Genomic DNA, 18,975 nt, shown 5'->3' with positions numbered 1-18,975 from the left:
GCATTGTCCCATTGTTTTTTTATTATACATAGCTACATTAATTTTATTTTTATTAAATATTTTTTTAATTTTTTTTTTTTTTTTTTTTTTTTTTTTCACTTGTGTTTCCTATATAATTTAATTTTACCCAATAATTTGATTCATTTTTATTATCTATTGGTAATAAACCGTTACCTATTGCTTTGACTGAGTTTCTTTTTTGTTTTTTAATTAATAATTTGTCAATGAGATTTTTTTCATAACCGTTATTGAATGCTATTATTTTTATAATGTTTATTTCTTTTTTATAATTTTCATTAGACATTGGTATATTAACTAATCTATGTATCATTGAATGAAAAACTGACAATTTATGAGATAAATGATGGCGTGAATTGGCATGTATGATATTATCGCTAAATGTGGGTTTTCTATAAATGCTAAAGTCAAATTTACTGTCAATTATTTGTATGTTTAAATCTAAAAAGTTAATTTTATTTCCTCCATATTCCATCGTAAATTTAATTGAATTACTTAAGTTATTTAGTTCATTAAAAAATGTATCTAACTGTCTTTTTGTTCCTTTCCAAAGACAAATGACGTCATCAACATATCTATAATAAAATTGCACATTTTCAAATAATTTTGTTTGACATAATTTTGATTCTAAATAGTCCATGTAAAAATCAGCTAATATTGGAGATAATGGACTTCCCATGGCAAGACCATTCTTCTGAAGATAATATTTATTGTTAAATTTAAATAGGTTTTGATCTATACAAACATTTAAAATTTGAGAAATCTCATTTTTCAATTGAGGCGTTAAGAATTTTTTATAAATATATGTGTCTAATGCATTTTTAAGTTCATTTATAGGTATACAAGTGAAAAGATTTACTACATCAAAAGATATTAGAACTGAATTTTTAGGGATATTAGTGTCTTTAATTTTAGTGATAAGGTCTAACGAATTTTTTATTGTCCGACTAGGGTTAAATTTTAGAATACATTTTATGAGGAAATTCGCTTTTTTTGCTAATTTATACGAGGGAGCAGAGTTAAAAGAAACAACTGGTCTTAATGGCATCCCATCTTTATGAACTTTTGGTAATCCATATAGTCTCGGACATTGAGGGTTCATATTAAGTATTTGTTGACTTGAGAAAGTGTTAGAAAAAATAATTTTACATGAATCTACTACCGCTTTTATATTTGTTGAATAAATTTGCGTTAAATCTTTGGGTATTTCGGCAAAATTATCTGTAGAAAGGAGATTTTCCATTTTTTCAGTATAAACCTCTTTGCTAAGTATAACCGTACAATTACCTTTGTCCGCCTTTGAAACAATTAAATTATTAGATTTGATTTTATTTTTTATTTTTTTAATGATTTTTGATTCATTATTTGAAGAAAAGTTTTTTGATTTACAGAAATCTGATTTAATTATAGAAGCAATCTCAAATTTACATGCCAATTCACGCCATCATTTATCTCATAAATTGTCAGTTTTTCATTCAATGATACATAGATTAGTTAATATACCAATGTCTAATGAAAATTATAAAAAAGAAATAAACATTATAAAAATAATAGCATTCAATAACGGTTATGAAAAAAATCTCATTGACAAATTATTAATTAAAAAACAAAAAAGAAACTCAGTCAAAGCAATAGGTAACGGTTTATTACCAATAGATAATAAAAATGAATCAAATTATTGGGTAAAATTAAATTATATAGGAAACACAAGTGAAAAAAAAAAAAAAAAAAAAAAAAAAAATTAAAAAAATATTTAATAAAAATAAAATTAATGTAGCTATGTATAATAAAAAAACAATGGGACAATGCCTTGTTAATAATAAAGATAAGATCTCAACCTTAGACAAGAATGGAGTGTATAGTTTAAAGTGCAATGATTGTGAAGGTATATATATAGGTCAAAGTGGCAGATCAATAAAAACAAGACTCAAAGAACATATTGCCTCCTATAGATTAAAAAATGACAAATCTAATTTTGCAACACATTTAAACTCGCTTAACCATACTTTTGACAGCGAAAATAATATTAAATTACTACATTTTGAAAACAAAGGGAAAAAACTAGATAAATTAGAATCATTAGAAATCAATAGAATTAAACTTAATGCAGTAATAATTAACCAGCAATTGGAATTATCAAACTCCCCCTTACTTAAACCATTAATTTAATAAAGTTCCGTTTGATTTAACTATTTACTACTAAAATAATATAATTAACATGAAATTAACTATCAAAATGATAACTTCATTTCAAAAACTAATGTATTAACTAAGTATTAATCTTAAAATATTCCGTCAATCATCTTTAGGTATGTAAACTTGTTAATTAAATGTAATTATGTAATGAAATTATCTGTATTAACTAAGTATGAATCTTAAAATGTTTCGTCATTCATCTATAGGTATGTAAACTTATTAACTCTGTCTTAACTAATTATGAATTTTAAATGTTTCGTCATTTATCTCTAGGTATGTAAACTTATTAACTAAATGTTATTATGTAAACTCTCCTTTACTTAAACCTTTAATTTAATATAGCTCCGTTTGATTTAATTACTTACTACTAAAATTATGTAATGAAATTATCTGTATTAACTAAGTATGAATCTTAAAATGTTTCATTTATAGGTATGTAAACTTCCCTGTCAAAAAAACCAAAGTATTTTCCAACTTTATCTGTTAAAATGTAGATTCCCCACACTGTTGTATTTCGCCATGTGTTCTCTTCCCACATTTTAAATAATAAAACTTAATCCCTTTCGGTCCAAAAACTCCCAAAAATGAATTGTATAGCAAACTAGTTGTAAATATTTATGTTTTCTGTCCCCTGTTAAAATATTGTTCTATCTTATCTCCAAAATATGTTAAGAATAGTATAAAAGCTGTAAACGTTGTAAACAAATCACCAGTCTTGAAGATGCCTACTTAGGCGAAAGCGCTCGTTGGTCAAAATAATAAAAAGTAAAACTAAACCAAGAAGTTTCATTGATAAGTTTATTTATAAATTTTATCATTATCATTAACTATGGAGTTTTATCAAGAAATATCAACAAAAAACATCAATATTATTTTAAATATATCAAAAAATAAAGTGGGGTGTTTAGGAAGCCTATAATTATGGACAAAAATACATCAATAGATTCCGTGTTCTGGCAAATTGAAACGACAATACGATTACAAATTAAATTACATACTACTTACATGCCGTAAATATAAAAGAACTACATCTTTGATTTTGTCACGTTACACGTTTATTCCGTTTGTCACGGGCGATCTTTTGCTTTTTCTAGAAATGCACAGTCTGACGTGGTATTGCCATGCTTGAATCTTAATGTAGCAAAAATATCATTTAGACTCGTGCTTAATCACGCGCTACTTAAATGGGGCAGGATGAAATATAGTCGTTACAATATGTAACTATTTATGATAACTTTTACAACGACGCGCGACGATTCCGAGAGTTTTTACGCAATGTCATTGTGTAATGTCAAACTGTTGTTTTATTTTGTTTCAAATCCAAATGTTCTATTTTTGTATTTCTTCCATCTTGATGTGAGGTAGGTACCATAAGGATGGGTCATGGGATGAATGGGAAAGGAAGGTACGATTGCCTTGACCGATGCCAGGAATAATATCGATAATGCTGTTTTTATACTTTACCCATATTGGGGTGGCGATTATAATTTTGCGTGAGTATTATTTGACTGAATCTGTGTTAATTTTTGCGGGAATTTTTTTTTTTTTTTAACACAAAGTATTTTACAATATAATACGTTGAATTACATTCCCAGGAGTTACAACAACTCAATTCGGGACATAAATAATATTAACATTTAGAAAATAACACATATTGAGAACAACAAAGAAACAAAGCAAGTTTAGCACCTTTATAACTAAATATACAACAACAATATATACGCCTAAAACCTTTTCTTACACAAGCAGAATAAATATATGTAAAAAAACGCTTTTAAGAATAAAAAAAAGTAGTGAGTCTACCAAGGGAGATAAGGTCATTAACACTACATGCCACGCAGATGATGCTGCCATAGTGATGATGAGAACATATCCATCTCAGTTAGTAAACATCTGGATGCCTAAGAAATGTCGTATAGTACAATGAACACATGATTATTGGAAACATAATTTGGATATACAAAACGTGTGTCAGACCAAATCATGGTGTATACAACAGAAGCGAGGATAGATAGAGAGAAAATAAAAAATACGAAAAACCAAGTAGAAAAACTAAATAGAAAAACCAAATAACTGCTCAGAACGTCAGAGATGAAAGTACTAAAGGCAATCGCAGGAAAACCCAGAAGAGGCAGAATCTAGAGTCAAGAAGTTAGACGGATGTGCGATACCCAGTGCATAGTAAATAGATTATGGAGAGATTACGTCAATAATTCCATTAATCGATAGCTCTAAAATCCGTTTGCGATGATAGCAGATGCGGAAAAAAACAGTGTGCGGCCAAACAAACCACAGCAGACAAAAATCCTACCTTTAGGAAGACAGGAAAGGGAATCAGGGACAGGAATCCGGATGCTATCTCCAAGTCCTGGCTTCTGGGTAGTTTTTCCCTTTTTTGGTGATTACAGCACTTTCACGATAGTTATTTGGGAAATATAAAGATGAATTTGGCGGCGCGGGGGTCAGAATATGTAATGGTGTTCAGATGCGGGAAGATGATAAAAGGACAAGCAGATGCGGGAATATAAAATTATGAACATGCGGTAGTTGACAGAATTTATCAAGAAGAGAAAAATGTCATTGTTGATGTTGGTTGCTATGGATATGGAAAATTGTTCTTATAGCAACCGTAGCTACCCGTAGCTAGGTGTGATTATAGTAAGATAAAAATGGTGGCTAACTTCGCCGGAGCCAATAGCTTAAAATCAAGGAGCTTTAGACCGATATGAGGATTTAGTTCCAGTTACCCGGTTGAGGCATTGCGGAATTTTTTTATTATACGAAGACATGTCACAAAAAAAATTAGTAAACCGAATATTAATTGTTAAGAACCTTAACACCAGAATAAGAACACAACAAAATCGATTGAACTCGGTATAGAAATTACTATCCCCAAAAAAATTCCTAAGAAAAACAATTAGACTACTTACACCATAAACATCGCTATAAAGAACAAATCAAACATAACCTGAAATATAAGTGTACACATACGAGTATACGCAACTGTGATTATATATTTGGTAAAGAAAAATTCCTCTATGATTTGATTGCACAATAATATCTCTCCCCGTAAATGGACTGACCGTTCTAATTAATTTTCGCGGTCCTGCGATTTTTCAAAATCACAAGGCCCCACGTTGGGCGCCAATTGACAATAGCGCTTTACGCATTTTGTACAATAAATAAATAATGAAATATTAAGAATATAATTTTAAAAAAGGTTTCTTTGCATTTAGTCTTTTGTCAGTCAATTTACTACAATGATGGAGAGGGTAAAGAAATAAATTATGGCTTCGTGAATGAATTAAATATATTAGAACGTAAAAACTTAATTTAACTTAGAAATAATCTTAAATATAAACTTAAAAATAACCTGACGGAGGTGAGCGTCGCGGCGCAGCGGCGTGTAGAAGCTCGATGCGTCTTCTGCAGCCTCCGGCGACTGGTTCCCGATGCTGCAGCTGGACCGGAGACTTCGGGCACGAAGGACGGCGGCTAAAGAACTCGACGTGGTCCTGGGAGATCTTAGGCGTTTTCGAACGCGGTATGAAATTTTGAAGTCTGTACCTGTGATTAGATTATGGCTTGATCGGACAGGTGTTTACTTGCGGCTTGAGTGTGGTTAGATTACGGCGGTGTGCGCGTTTTGCGAAGTTGGCGAGTTTCACCCGTGGCGACTTGAGAGATTTTTTAAAAATTTTTTTTATTGAATATTTTTTTTTTTTTTTACAAAATACATTTTTGAAATACAAAATAGGTAAATATACAGAACATCTTATATATAACGTTTCTACCTCTCTAATAAAGTAGATACTTGTGTTTAGAGAGGGAGTTCGTTTTACATTTTTTTTTTTTTTTATAAACAAAGTAAATTAAAATTAAAAATAAACGAGGTAAATTAAAAATAAAAAATAAACATTCTTTGGTATGGAGTCTAGGAAGGGGTGAGTCTTAAATGTTTTTTAATTTTAGTTTTAAAAGTTTGATAATTTTTTATAGATTTTAAGTTTTCCAGAAGTTTATTAAAGTTTTTTTTACCTATGTACGTATAATGGTTTAACGCTGCTGTTGTTTTACATCTGTGCAAAATTAAATTATTAGAAAATCTAGAGTTACTTGAATTTTGTACTTCAATTGTTTTTTCTTTAAAAGTTTGTAAGATAGAGGCTTTATTAAAAATTTCTTCAATTGTTGGTATATTAAGTTCTTCGAATACTAGTTTTGATGGGTGAGTTCTGGGCTTTTTAAGAATTATTTTTGCAATCTTTTTTTGAATAATAGAGGGTGATTTTAAGTTTGTCCTATAAGCTCCTCCCCAGCCTATAATTCCATACTGCAGAATTGACTGTATTAAAGCATAATAGACTGTTTTTATAAGTTTTAGAGATAAAATATTTCTTAGTCTAATGAATACATAAATAAGTTTCCTAATTCTTTTGACCATAGTGGCTATTTGTACTTTCCACTTCAAATTACTATCAATTATAATGCCTAGGTACTTAATATTATCCGCTTTTTTGATTGTCGAGCATAATTGGGGGCAAGAATGATTAATATTGTCATTTTGATTATGGATCGTGATATTGAAATTTACTGGGAGGTCAAATTGGTTAATGGAAAAGGATAGAAAGAAAGTTTTTTCACTGTTAAGTGATAATAAATTAGTATGAAACCATAATTGATGTCCTCGTTGGCATTGTTCTTTACTTCTTCCCAATTAAGTTCATTTATAATTAGGACAGTGTCGTCAGCATAAGATATTATTTTCCCATTTAATTTTAATTTGAAAATTTCATTGACATATATAATAAACAACAGGGGGCCTAGTACTGTGCCTTGGGGTATACCAAAATTTATTAATTCAATTTCACTTAAGATGTTAAGAATTTTTACTTTTTGGGTGCGACATGTCATATAGCTTTTTAGCCATAATAGAGCTTTTCCTTCTATCCCAATATATTTAAGTTTATTAAATAATTTTTCATGTGATATGCTGTCAAAGGCTTTGCGAAGATCAATAAATATACCAATAGTTTTTTCTCTTACAATTACATCGCGAATGTATCTGACGTCGCGACTCCTTCGAATCTTACATCGTGAATGTCCATAATCACTCATGTTGCGTATTTTATGGGGAATTCGATCACCCTCTGCTGGACTCTGGGCCTTCCTTTTCGATGGGTTCCTCCAATCATCGTCGGTTAAATCATGTTGGACCAACCCTTTTTCCATCGGGGTTGTCTAGTGGTCTAGCAGCTGCGTCCCCTAACTTTCCTTCAATTCTCTCCGCCCGCCACGATGTGCGTCCTTCGGTTATTTTTCTTGGGCATGATCATGACTACATACATTTTTTTATTTTCTTATGAATCGGCATAAATCTACTTATTGAACTAATTAGCCTAATTACATACAGAATATTATTTATTGAGATTTATATTTATTCCTTTATCACTCCTCTTGTTGAATTAACTACCCGGTAAAAGAAGAAGTATAAAAAATTGGAAAAATAATTTTTTAGGCATTGCCTGGTAGGTGGATTGGTTCAGCCGGATGAATCTCACCCGCATGATGAAGGCTTCGGCTCTTTCACTTCACAAAAGTCAACGGATGGAAGGGTTGAGGAAATATGGATGTTCAAACATGGGCATAATGGTGAATGTTACACAGTGTCTAAAGTGGCCGCTTAAACCAGCCATTGACAGGTCACAAGCCCCGTAGATGCCTAGACTTCTATATTATCTTATCTTAAATGTTCTTCATCTCTGTTTACTTTTTTAATGCAACTGGGCCTAAGGTTTCTCAGTTCCCCAATTAAATAACAGAGTTATCATCGACATAGTGAAATATAATTATTTAAATGAATATTTGTATAAAAAAATAAGTATCTTCGTCAGTAACATATAATTGAAATGTTTTAGTTAAAATATCATAAAAATATACTACTTCAATTTAAATGTACATGTTTCAATAATTTGACCCACTCTGTTCCATTGAAATATTGCTTATTGTATCTCTTTCAACTTATGTTTAAATGTACCTACACTTGATAATATTTAGTTTTATATAAATTATCCTCACACTGTATAATATTCTCCAGTCTAAAGATGCCCTCTAATGGGCCAATTTCACCCTCTAGGGTGAAAGCGCTTATTGGTCAAACAAATAAGTGGAAGTGTAGAGTATTTTTAATTAATAACCTTTTAAATTTAGGAGAATTCATTTACAAAAAATATGAAGATGTTGTTTTTGAATGTTCACAAACAAAATTAGTTTTTTGTGGATCTAAATTAGATTCATTCCTTAAATTCCTTGTAATTTCTACCCATTTTTGGTGATACTAAAATAATATTAAATTCAACACATTTTGAAAAATCGTATGCCTAACATAAGTACACCCCTCTGTTGGTGAGAGGACCGGAGTTTGACGTTTGCAAAAAGAATGCCATATTTGAAAAAAAGATTTATGTTATGTTTTGGAGTTCAACCATAAACAAGTACCTAGGTATTTTTTATTTATATCCCTACAGAGATGAGGTAGAATTTTTTTCAAATTCAGGATTATGGATATTCGAGCGTTTACAGGGCTTATGACCTGTCACTTAACTTCAATATCAATACATAGATGGCGCTCCAACTCGCTTGTGAATGGTTTCTCGTTTAGTAAGATATATACAAAAATCAAAAATGTTATCTGTGTGGATATTCGCTAATAAGCGGAATGGGGAATGTTGTAGTACTTAAAGTGGCCACTTAACCCAGCCAATGACAGGTCATAAGCCCTGTAAACGCTCGAATATCTATAATCCTGAATTTGAAAAAAATTCTACCTCATCTCTGTAGGGATATAAATAAAAAATATATACCTACTCCCCCTCGGGAGAAATCCAGATTTGTGTACAAATACACGTACCAAAATAATGTTAAGTACCTAGGTACCTACTTATCAATGAAAGTTTTTTTTCCAAGGCAAGCCAACGTTCGGGCAGGACAATGTCTGTCGGGGCCGCCGGTGTTATTACATAAATAGAAATAAACACCTTTTGTTATGGAAAATTCTATTTTACTTTATGGACAATTTATCGAAGATTACTCTGTTATTTTACTATTGTAAACGGGGCCCAGCACCTTATTCGACGTAATCAAATAATTGCAATTATAGTCCTTAAAATATGTCTCGATTAGAATGACAGCTGTCAAACTTATTTCATTAGTGACGGGAAATTACTGATCACTGATCAAATCGATTTTATCAGTTATTTCATGCAATCATGAAACTGTTTCCAAAAATTGATTAAAAAAAACGCAAAAACATGCCTATTATTATGTGTTTAATACATTATTTATAAAAAATAAGACATTATACTTTTTTCGCGAACATTATTAAACAAACTATTTTTTTATTCGATCAAATTACATAGATCAATTTGTCCCATCTCTAACGTTTTTGCTAAATGATGTAAGCTTGTAAGAATGTCATTAATAATTAGGTTCATTTTAACAATGTTTGATTATGTCCAAATGCTTGCAGACTGGCTGGATTTCCTCCCTAGGGAGTTGTTCATATTTAAATTTATTTCAACAGAGAGAACATTTTTGAGAAGGGGATATGAAAGTCTAGGCATTTACAGGGCTTCTGACCTGCCATTGGCTGGTTTAAGTGGCCACTTTACACACTGTGTAACATTCACCATTCTGCCCATATTCCGTCAATTCTGCCATCTGTTGATGTTTGTAAAGTTTAAGAGCTGAAACCTTTATTTATGCAGCTGAGATTCATGTAATTGAATTATTTCACCTACATACTAGGCAACGCCTGAAAATGTTTGCACCATTCTGCCCATGTTTGAACATCCACATTTCCTCAAATCTTCCATCTGTTGACCTTTGTGAAGTAAAAGAGCTGAAACCTTTATCACATGGGTGAGATTCATCCGGCTGAACCAAATCACCTACTAGGCAACGCCTGTAAACAATTTTCCAATTTTTATACTTCTTCTTTTACCAGGTAGTAATTCAACAATGTTTGATTGTGTCCGGAAATGTGGATGTTCAAACATGGGCAGAATGTTGAATGTTACACAGTGTGTAAAGTGGCCACTTAAACCAGCCAACGGCAGGTCATAAGCCCTGTAAATGCCTAGACTTCCATATCCCCTTCTCAAAAAATTTCTCTCTCTGTTGAAATAAATTTAAATATGGACAACTCCCTAGGGAGGAAATCCAGCCAGTCTGCAAGCATTTGGACATACTCGAAACATTGTAGTTGTAATATTGTTTGTATATTTTTACACATTAAATTATTTGTAAAAAAAGTACTTGCTTGTTTTATTATGAATTATAGCAAATTACCTACATGCTTTTACTTTGGGCTTAAATACACATTCTTCTAAAATAATTGTATTTGTTTTTATTTAGGGGCTTATTTTTTTATTTTTTTACTGATTGATTTCAAAGCTACCGCTATAGTCTATTTACTATAGGAGCAAAAATTCACAAACATTTCTCGATCTTCTTGTTACCCACGAACAGGCCATGCCTTTGTGGGATTTTTGTTGACTATTTTAACTGTTAATATGTACTTCTTAATGCTTGGCAATCGCGATGGGAATCTTCCCCTTCAGGGAGGGTTACCTTTCTTTTTTTTCCTTCAATCCGTCAGCGCTTAGAATCTTCTCGGGTTATCCCCGATCACTGGACTACGCAGTTTTTATCAGGTCATGGTAAATTAATTCAAAAATGATTTGTTTTTAATATTGTTAACTCCCCTTCGTGCTGCTGCGGATATCCTAACCAATCTTCTGAACACATCCTGTGGTCTTGTCCCTTTCCCCTTCTCTATGATTACCGAATGGAGCTTCTCGCTACTATCCGTGGCCCTGTCATAGGTCCTGTCGGATATACAGATCTGGTGGTTTCTAAAAAGAATTTCGAGGCTTTTAAAAAGTTTTGTAATCATTTCGGCGAATTGATCATGTCCAATCAATTTAATCCCAGTCAGTGAAGAATTCACTTCCCTCTCTTCTCAATCCGACGAAGTACATATTATGTGCTTCTGGATTACTTTCTTTCAGCACAAAGATGCTAAGGCTACCAGATTTCAGAGAGCTCCTTCGGGCAGCTTTTCTCGTTTGACAATGAGCAAATTTTCCGTGTATGTGGGCACCGCCGAGGAGGCTTATGTCCTCAGATGCGGTGTGCGGTATGGGGTGGGTAAGCTGTATTTGTTAATGTGTATTTTATTGCTATGTAATTATTCTTTATTTTTTTAATACTCTGTTTTATATACAGTCAAACTTGGTTATAACGAACATGAAAATAACGAGATCTCGGATGTAACAAGGAAACATTAGTTGACATTTTAGTTTATGGTTGTCTCCATACAATTATTCACTGTTATAACGAGGTACTTCTCGGACATACCGAACAAAAAAATTATACAAAAAATCTTCAATTGTTAAAAACATCATTCTCGAAATAAGAATCTAAGTAATAAAATCTAAACGGTCGGCTAACGTAAATAATAAATACCACCCCTGGGCGTTGGGATCGGATTATGTTTATGATAGCTATGTAAGTACCCAATTGGATTTTTCGCCACAACAACACAAGGTTTTTAAAAAATCCAAGCTTTGTGAACTTAGTAAGTGCCGGTTCGGCACATTGCTACAATTTACAGCTGCTTTTGTAGTTTATGAATCACACGCTTGTTTCGAGGGTTTTCGCGGGGTTTTTTTAGATATTTTAATACGTGTATGATTCATATCATTAATTGTAGTGCTTTCGCACTTATAGATTACGCAGACAGGGTATAGTCTAAGCTTATAACCGAGTTTTAGGTTTAGGTATTAATGTTTTATGCTTATTTCAATACACAATAAACATTACAAGTGGGTGATATCAAATGAGTTCTAGACCAGATCAGTTAAAACCTAACCCCTGTAAAAAATTCTGTATGAATTATATGTACACATATATTATGTATTTACTTAGTGACGATGTGCAATAGCGATTGTAAAAAAAAAAACCTTTCCCTGGTATGACGAGTAACGCTTATAGCGAGCAAATTCCATCCATCTTCCTCGTAATAACCAAGTTCGACTGTATATTGTGAAAAAAAACAAAAAAATTTAATTAAATCATATAAAAAGCCACACAAACTCTGTATCAAATTTAGATAAAGAGATTCACAGCAAAGATGATGTTATCATTTAACCAAAAAACATTTGTTTAGTTGTATCGAGCGGTGATGAGAAAGAAAAGCACTAAATCAAGATTTAACAAATCAAAAGGGCTATTCCTGTTTATTCAAATTAGAGTAAAGATGGACGGAGCAGCTCGAGAAACGATGTGCACACGGTAAGTTCTGCAGGAGAGAGAGGGTAAGCTTCGAGGTTCAGTGCTGAATCCTGGCGACGGCGGAGGTGGGTTAGTGTTGCCACCAGGGTGCCATCAGGACGGGGTTGCCATCGTTACATTGTATTTTTTTGAGTCTCATAACACGGTTTCACGTACGATGGCATTTCACATTGATTAATTTTAATATAGAATCACTCCAAAAAAGGCGCCTTACATGTGATTTAATTTTTCTTTTCAAAATTCTGAATAATATAGTTGATTCGCCGTACCTTTTACAAAATGTTGGTTTCCGTTGTCCTCTTCGCTATACCAGATTAATTTATATACCATATATATACTGCGATTGATGTACCAATACAGCGCCCTATGCACCAACAGGTGCGGAAGAGGAATGACGATTTAAAAATCAATACTTTATGTCCATCTGCCGGGAATCGAACCCAGGATCTGAAAAATGGTAGGCGCAAACATTAACCACTTCACAATGGGGCTGAAAATATAATACTTCTCATATACCTTTATAAACTGTTTATTTTCCCTTTCTAATAAATTTCTGTAATGCTGTTGGCTAGTAATGGAATCGGGGACAATGCCAAATCGCAATTTAAAACTTGATAAATGTACATTAAGTCAGGTCTCCGGCGCAAATTGGTAATTACAAATGAGGATATTAGAAGCTAACTTGGAAATCTCCACCAAAAACGAGAAACAAGTTATTGATGCCAAAATAAACTACACATAAAAACCTACCGACCGAAATAATAGCGTAATTCAAAACCGTCTCTAAATCTTGCAAAAACAGATTTCAATTCTACTACTTGACACCGCAAACTTAGCATTCTCCATTGAGTTGGTGAAGCATAATTACAAATCTCGCAATTCTTGTTTCAAAGTTTTTCGCAAATATCTCAGCAAGTCCTTCAATGGAGATTTTGCTTGAGAAGTTTGCTTCTCATACCCTCAAATGGCATCAAATAATCTGTGTTAAAAAAGCAAATAAAAATATTTCGAACTTTATAAATACAAAAACGAATATTTTATAATACTCGTATACAGCTCGCGGTTTTATTTGAATTGTTGATTTGGGATTAAAAGTGCAATATTTCACAAATAATAAAATGTACTACCTATTGTTTTAATATAATTTTGAAAATGACAGTTTTATATCCAATTCCCAAAACTTGACCAGGTTCGGTATTGATTAGACCGACCATCATTCCCTTATCTGAAACTAATGGTGCATAGAGCACTGCATTGGTATCACAGCGTATCAGCGATCATTACTGCTGCTTTACAAGTCCAGCTATCTCTAAACAGACTCGCATATTCCCTTCGAAGAAGTTCCACCATAGGCAGAGGCTGAAAATATTTTGTATTATAGTCCTTGAATATAGGGTGTTCATTAAACCCTGTCTCATCCGAAACCACGATGATCAGTATGAGCAAGAAGACATATTGGCACATTAAAATATTTTTTAGAACGAATATTTTTTTTAAAAAAACAACTGGTTGCTTACTTCTGCAGGGGTGAAACGAGGAGGGGGGAGTCTAATACTTGATAAAATAAAACAAGTGTTTTTTTTACATTTTTTATTTATAAATTGAAATTATAACATAATTGACAGTTTTAGCGTGTAGTGAAAAGGAGAAATCTCGTCACAGGAGAGTTTTAAGTAAAACTGTGACACAAAACACAAACTTCAATATTAAGATGGTGGGTGTAATTATACTTTAATATGTTTAAAAATATCCTTCACTAAACTACGTCTTACTTAATTAAAATCAAAATTAAAAAATACCAAGATAAACAATTTACAAAGGGAAGTCAACAGGAATAGTATCGTATGAAATAGAATGCTTGTACAGATTAAGGTAAACGGCAAAGACGGGATCGTTGACGAAAATTGAAGAATACAGGCCTTATTTGTTGGACACTGGCTTCATATTTTATTTAATAAAACATATTCTCAATCGATAAAAAATATCTTGCATAAAATCACAGAAAAAAATTAAGAAAAATATCTCATTTAAATTTAAAAAAACTCATTCCTTGAATAGACAAAATTGAGCTTAATTGTCACATAATTTACTGATTTTTTTTCCAGTCAAAACATTAAAAAAAAATGGGATTAATATCTCTAAAATAAAAAACGCAGTCCATTTTTGCCGAGTACCTTCAAATGTTTGTTTCACCAACTCGGATATAAAATATTGAGTCAATTTGAAAAGCCAATACAAAAAATCTAAAAATATAGAAAAAAAAAATCTCAACACTGTTTTCTTACTACTCGTTGGAACAAAATATGATAAAAACAATTTAATACAGGGAATGAAATTAAAAATTCTGAAAAAATCACAGTGTGAATTCGGGTGGTTGAAAAATTTTATAAAAATGGGACGCCGCATACAAAATGGTATAAAAATCCAACCTTTAGATATCCTCGCAACTTTCGTCATTTTGCGATACGACGACTCCAATTTATAAGCACCCACGACGTATAAAATATATCATTTGTCAAAATGCGAACGTATATAAATTCTCAACGCAAAACTATTTTTTTACAATTATAATAAAAACTAAACCTAAAAAGAACGATTTTAAAATCGAGCGGCATCCATTATTCACCGCGATGCACCGGAATTATTCAACTCGAAGCTGTTGAGACTCGTAAAATCATCCGAAGAAATAATATATTAATAAGTTTTACACGCAAACGTGTCAAAAGTATTTGATAATAATAATATAATGCACGAATGTATATGTTTTTTTGGTTTTCTAAAATTTTAATGAATTTTTTTGTATTTTATATTTTTAATGTTTTTTTGTTTTTTTAAATATTTTTCTTCGCCTCCTTGTGGGAAATAAATGTTAGCTTGCGTTATTAGGTGACTCGGGAAGAATGCTACAGAATACGTCCATCCGGGACGGATGGCCTCCGACAAATCGACAAGTCAATTGCGATTGATCGTACCAAAGATGTTCGCGGGCGGCGCACGCTGACTGCGGCGACAGTTTCACCCGTGTTGGATATAAAATAACCCTCGCATTTGGTATATTCAACCGCAGCAACTTATGCGCCCACTGCTACTTGTAGAGAAACACGTAATAAAATTTTGTATACATTTATAATGCGATGTTTTTCTAAATCAATAATTTTTTCTGCGTTGTCTGAACGAGAAATAAACAATCAATAAACATACTTTGAAGTTTGAAATTTCATATCTGTATAATTGACGACCTTGTCGGAAACTGAACCCAATCCAAGATCTCCAGCGTGGTAGGAAAATACGATTACATCACTGTCTACGCTGTAATATTTCAGTTCCTGGACTGGCCTTCTCAAGGTACGCTGCTCTCGGAGTACGAGCGGAGTGTCCTAACCGATTACATTTTTATTTCAATTCGTCTCTTTCAGCAGACAGAACTAACGCAGAGAAAATGAAAAATTTACACAATCAAGTTTTAGAGGAATCGCATATTAATTGTATACATTATTTTAGCTTTGGCCACTTCCACATTAAAAACTAGGATGATTTAAAGTGTGACAGTAAAGTACTGAGAATTCGAGTAACATAATCTTACCGTATAAGATTAAGTGATTCTAATCGTCCCAACCTTTATAAGGTACGATGTTTCGTAAGAACGGTCGTAATGAGAAGTGGCCAAAGTTGCGAGTTGTCGGGGTGTCTCTGCCCGTCCCTAGTCCATGGAGTAGAGCATGTAGAGGTAATCGCGCGGCTGCGCGGGCGGCGGGAGGCAGGCCGGGGGCGACGGAGGCGCCCCGGGGCCCAGCAGCTGGAAGCCCATGAACATGAAGGTGCGGAGCAGCGCGGCGCGGTCGCTGTGCTGTTTTGGAACGCACAGCACGCACCTAGACAACACACAATGGAGTATTATCACTCGCGAGGAATATCAGATTTAAAACACTATACATATTAAGGATTTTTGATAGACTCTTTTCACAATTTTCATCAAATTCGCTACCTTAAAAATGCCAGTTTTGTAAGTAAGGCAATAAATTTAGTCATTCAGTCAATTCCTCGAGTGATTTATTTGATTGAAACCAGAAGAAACAGCCCTCAAGAGTAGCTAGTAAAGGAGATGCGAGTGTGCGGACTATGAGTAATACCTGGTGCAGCCGAGGCGCTCCTCCGCGAACTCGAGCAGCGTGATGAAGGAGTCCTTGGAACCGGTGCTCAGTACGCCGGGAACCGTCATGTACAGGCTCTCACCCTCCAGCACCGTGCGCCACACGCTGCGAGTGGTCTCCGTGAGGGAGATGGTAAAGTCCACCTTCACGGGACCGGCATCCTTCAGAGTGCAGATCTTGCTGATTACCTGCAAACATCGATACAAGTTACTCTGTTGTCATTCTAACAGGTCACTAAAACTGCCAGGGGCAAGAGATGTATCAAAGCAACCCGTTTTGTGGACCATTACACTGGAAGCTCCATCCTCCCAGGGACAAACTTCCTCCCCAGCAGAGTGGATTCAGCCTGGTATAACTTGCCGAGCATGTTCGTCCATTCCACCCAGAGGCAACTGATTTATTAACCTTTTGGAAGAGATAATAAAGCAATATGTATATAGATTAAACTAACCTCTTGACGGTAGCGAGTAGCATCTTCAGAGTCGGAGATGGGAGAAAGAATGGTGGTGGGGGTTGAGGGGGAATCCTCACATGAAGACAGTGAGGAAATATCCCCTGTAACATACACAATACACGTACATAATTAGTCAATTAGTTATAAACATAATATATTTTATTGATTGATTTGGTGTTTATTTTGTAGAACTCCATATTTAAACTTATAATTAGAAATCAAACACTGATTTGAGTCTACTGAACACTTTATTTTATATTCGTTTGAAAATGCCCTAATAAGGCGAAACAATTGTCACGAAGTTTTTATTTTTATATGTTTATATTTGTAAAAATAAAATAAAGTATTCAGTAGACTCAAATCAGTGTTTGATTTCTAATTATAATTTTTAATATATTTTAGCCTAGAGATTGTACAAAGATTGATAATTTTGCCTTTGTGTAAATAAATATTATGGACATATGCTGTAACTGGTGTACTGATTCAGTGGCCTATAAAGTGGCCATAATAAAGCGTAGTGTCTACAAACTACAGTTCTAAACTAGGTTCTGGATGAGTAGATAAAACGTCATAGAACCATATTTATATTAATCTTCCTTTTTCACATTTCTTCCCAAATGTACAATAATAAAAGAGGCAATTGACATACACAAATACAAAGGGTTTAAATTAAACTCAACATGGTTCCCAGCACTACATACTACAAAATCTGATAGAAATGTGCCTACTGCCGACTGCGACACGGTACAAATTGCTAATACTTTTTTTCTACGCAGTTTACCTTAAAGATGGCTCCTGCAATGCTAGCTGAAGTGTTGGGAAAAATCCAACATACCCAGTATCAAACAAAAAAGAAACGCATTACGGATGACTAGTTTCAGCATCAGGTCAACGAAATGGTAAGTAGTGTTGTACTTACAGGGGAAGGGGGGAGGCGGCGCCGAGGGGACGGCAGGGACATCAGGACCACCACAGAGGCCCGGCACCCAGGCACACCTGGAAGCACTCGGCGGCCCCCGCGCTGGCGGCGGAGCGCTTGCTTCCCACTCCCGCCTGGGCAGCCTGCAGCTGCTGCTTCTGCATGGCGCCGCTACTAGAAACGCAACACACGACCGTCAACACGACTGTTCGGACCGAGTTCCGGAGAACAGATAAATCGATAATCCCGACAATCTCGACGATAATCCAAACGATAATCTCAATGATAATCCCAACAATCTCGACAATTTCGACAATAATCGCAACAATAATCTCGACGATAATCTCAATAAAGCCTTGGCAGATAAAAATCTGTACCTCAGAGGCAGACAGATGCAAATCCAGAATTTGATAAAATGACATTTCGATTTTTGTATCCAGTTTATGATAATGTCCATCGATTTTAAAGAAATGTAAGTCTTATAATGAAAGAACCAATGTATTAAGATACTAAAAATACAAATTATTAGAAATGATCAGAAATCACTTAGAGAAAGTAGATTCTTTAGGCTTTTGTTAAATTTTTGACGTTTGGATTTGCATCCGTCTGCCTCTGAGGTACAGAAATACTTAAAAGTAAATGGAGTAGAGATGTGTCTGTCTTATGGTGCACTGCATGGCTATGATGTCTGCATCGGTTTGGACATTTAGAGACATGGCATAACCAAACCCAACAAATACTTGAAGATGGACATTTTAAAAGTCTGAAAAATCGTCACGCGTGCATAAGATGTATGAATGTGAAGGCAGCGAGATCTGTACGCAAAGACATAATGATACGACGGCATTCTATCCTCTCTGCCTACCCTTACGGGGTAATGG

The 18,975-nt window shown here is 33.8% G+C and overlaps 1 protein-coding gene and 1 long non-coding RNA gene across 2 annotated transcripts; both read right to left on the bottom strand.

The window, feature by feature from the left end:
* Nucleotides 1-3,051: 3,051 nt before the first annotated feature.
* Nucleotides 3,052-5,870, bottom strand: LOC148281439 (uncharacterized). Its single transcript, XR_015822361.1, has 2 exons — nt 3,220-5,870; nt 3,052-3,127 (listed from the first exon to the last, which is right to left on the bottom strand). It is a non-coding gene; the product is annotated as an uncharacterized LOC148281439 (long non-coding RNA).
* A 9,492-nt stretch (nt 5,871-15,362) lies between these two features.
* On the bottom strand, nt 15,363-18,263 carry Oda (Ornithine decarboxylase antizyme). Its single transcript, XM_088226728.1, is given in 5 exon segments — nt 15,363-16,442; nt 16,701-16,909; nt 17,173-17,276; nt 18,095-18,142; nt 18,144-18,263. Coding segments are annotated over 5 exon segments (648 nt in total). The 5' UTR covers nt 18,259-18,263; the 3' UTR covers nt 15,363-16,270.
* Between the last annotated feature and the right edge of the window lie 712 nt (nt 18,264-18,975).

The sequence above is a fragment of the Micrasema longulum genome, unplaced genomic scaffold (assembly GCF_059751315.1).
Source record: "Micrasema longulum isolate JH-2025_06_02 unplaced genomic scaffold, ASM5975131v1 h1tg000462l, whole genome shotgun sequence".
In the NCBI taxonomy this organism is placed as follows: Eukaryota; Metazoa; Arthropoda; class Insecta; order Trichoptera; family Brachycentridae; genus Micrasema; species Micrasema longulum.
The sequence above is the reverse complement of the archived record's forward strand: the minus strand, read 5'-3'. Positions and strand labels throughout refer to the sequence as shown.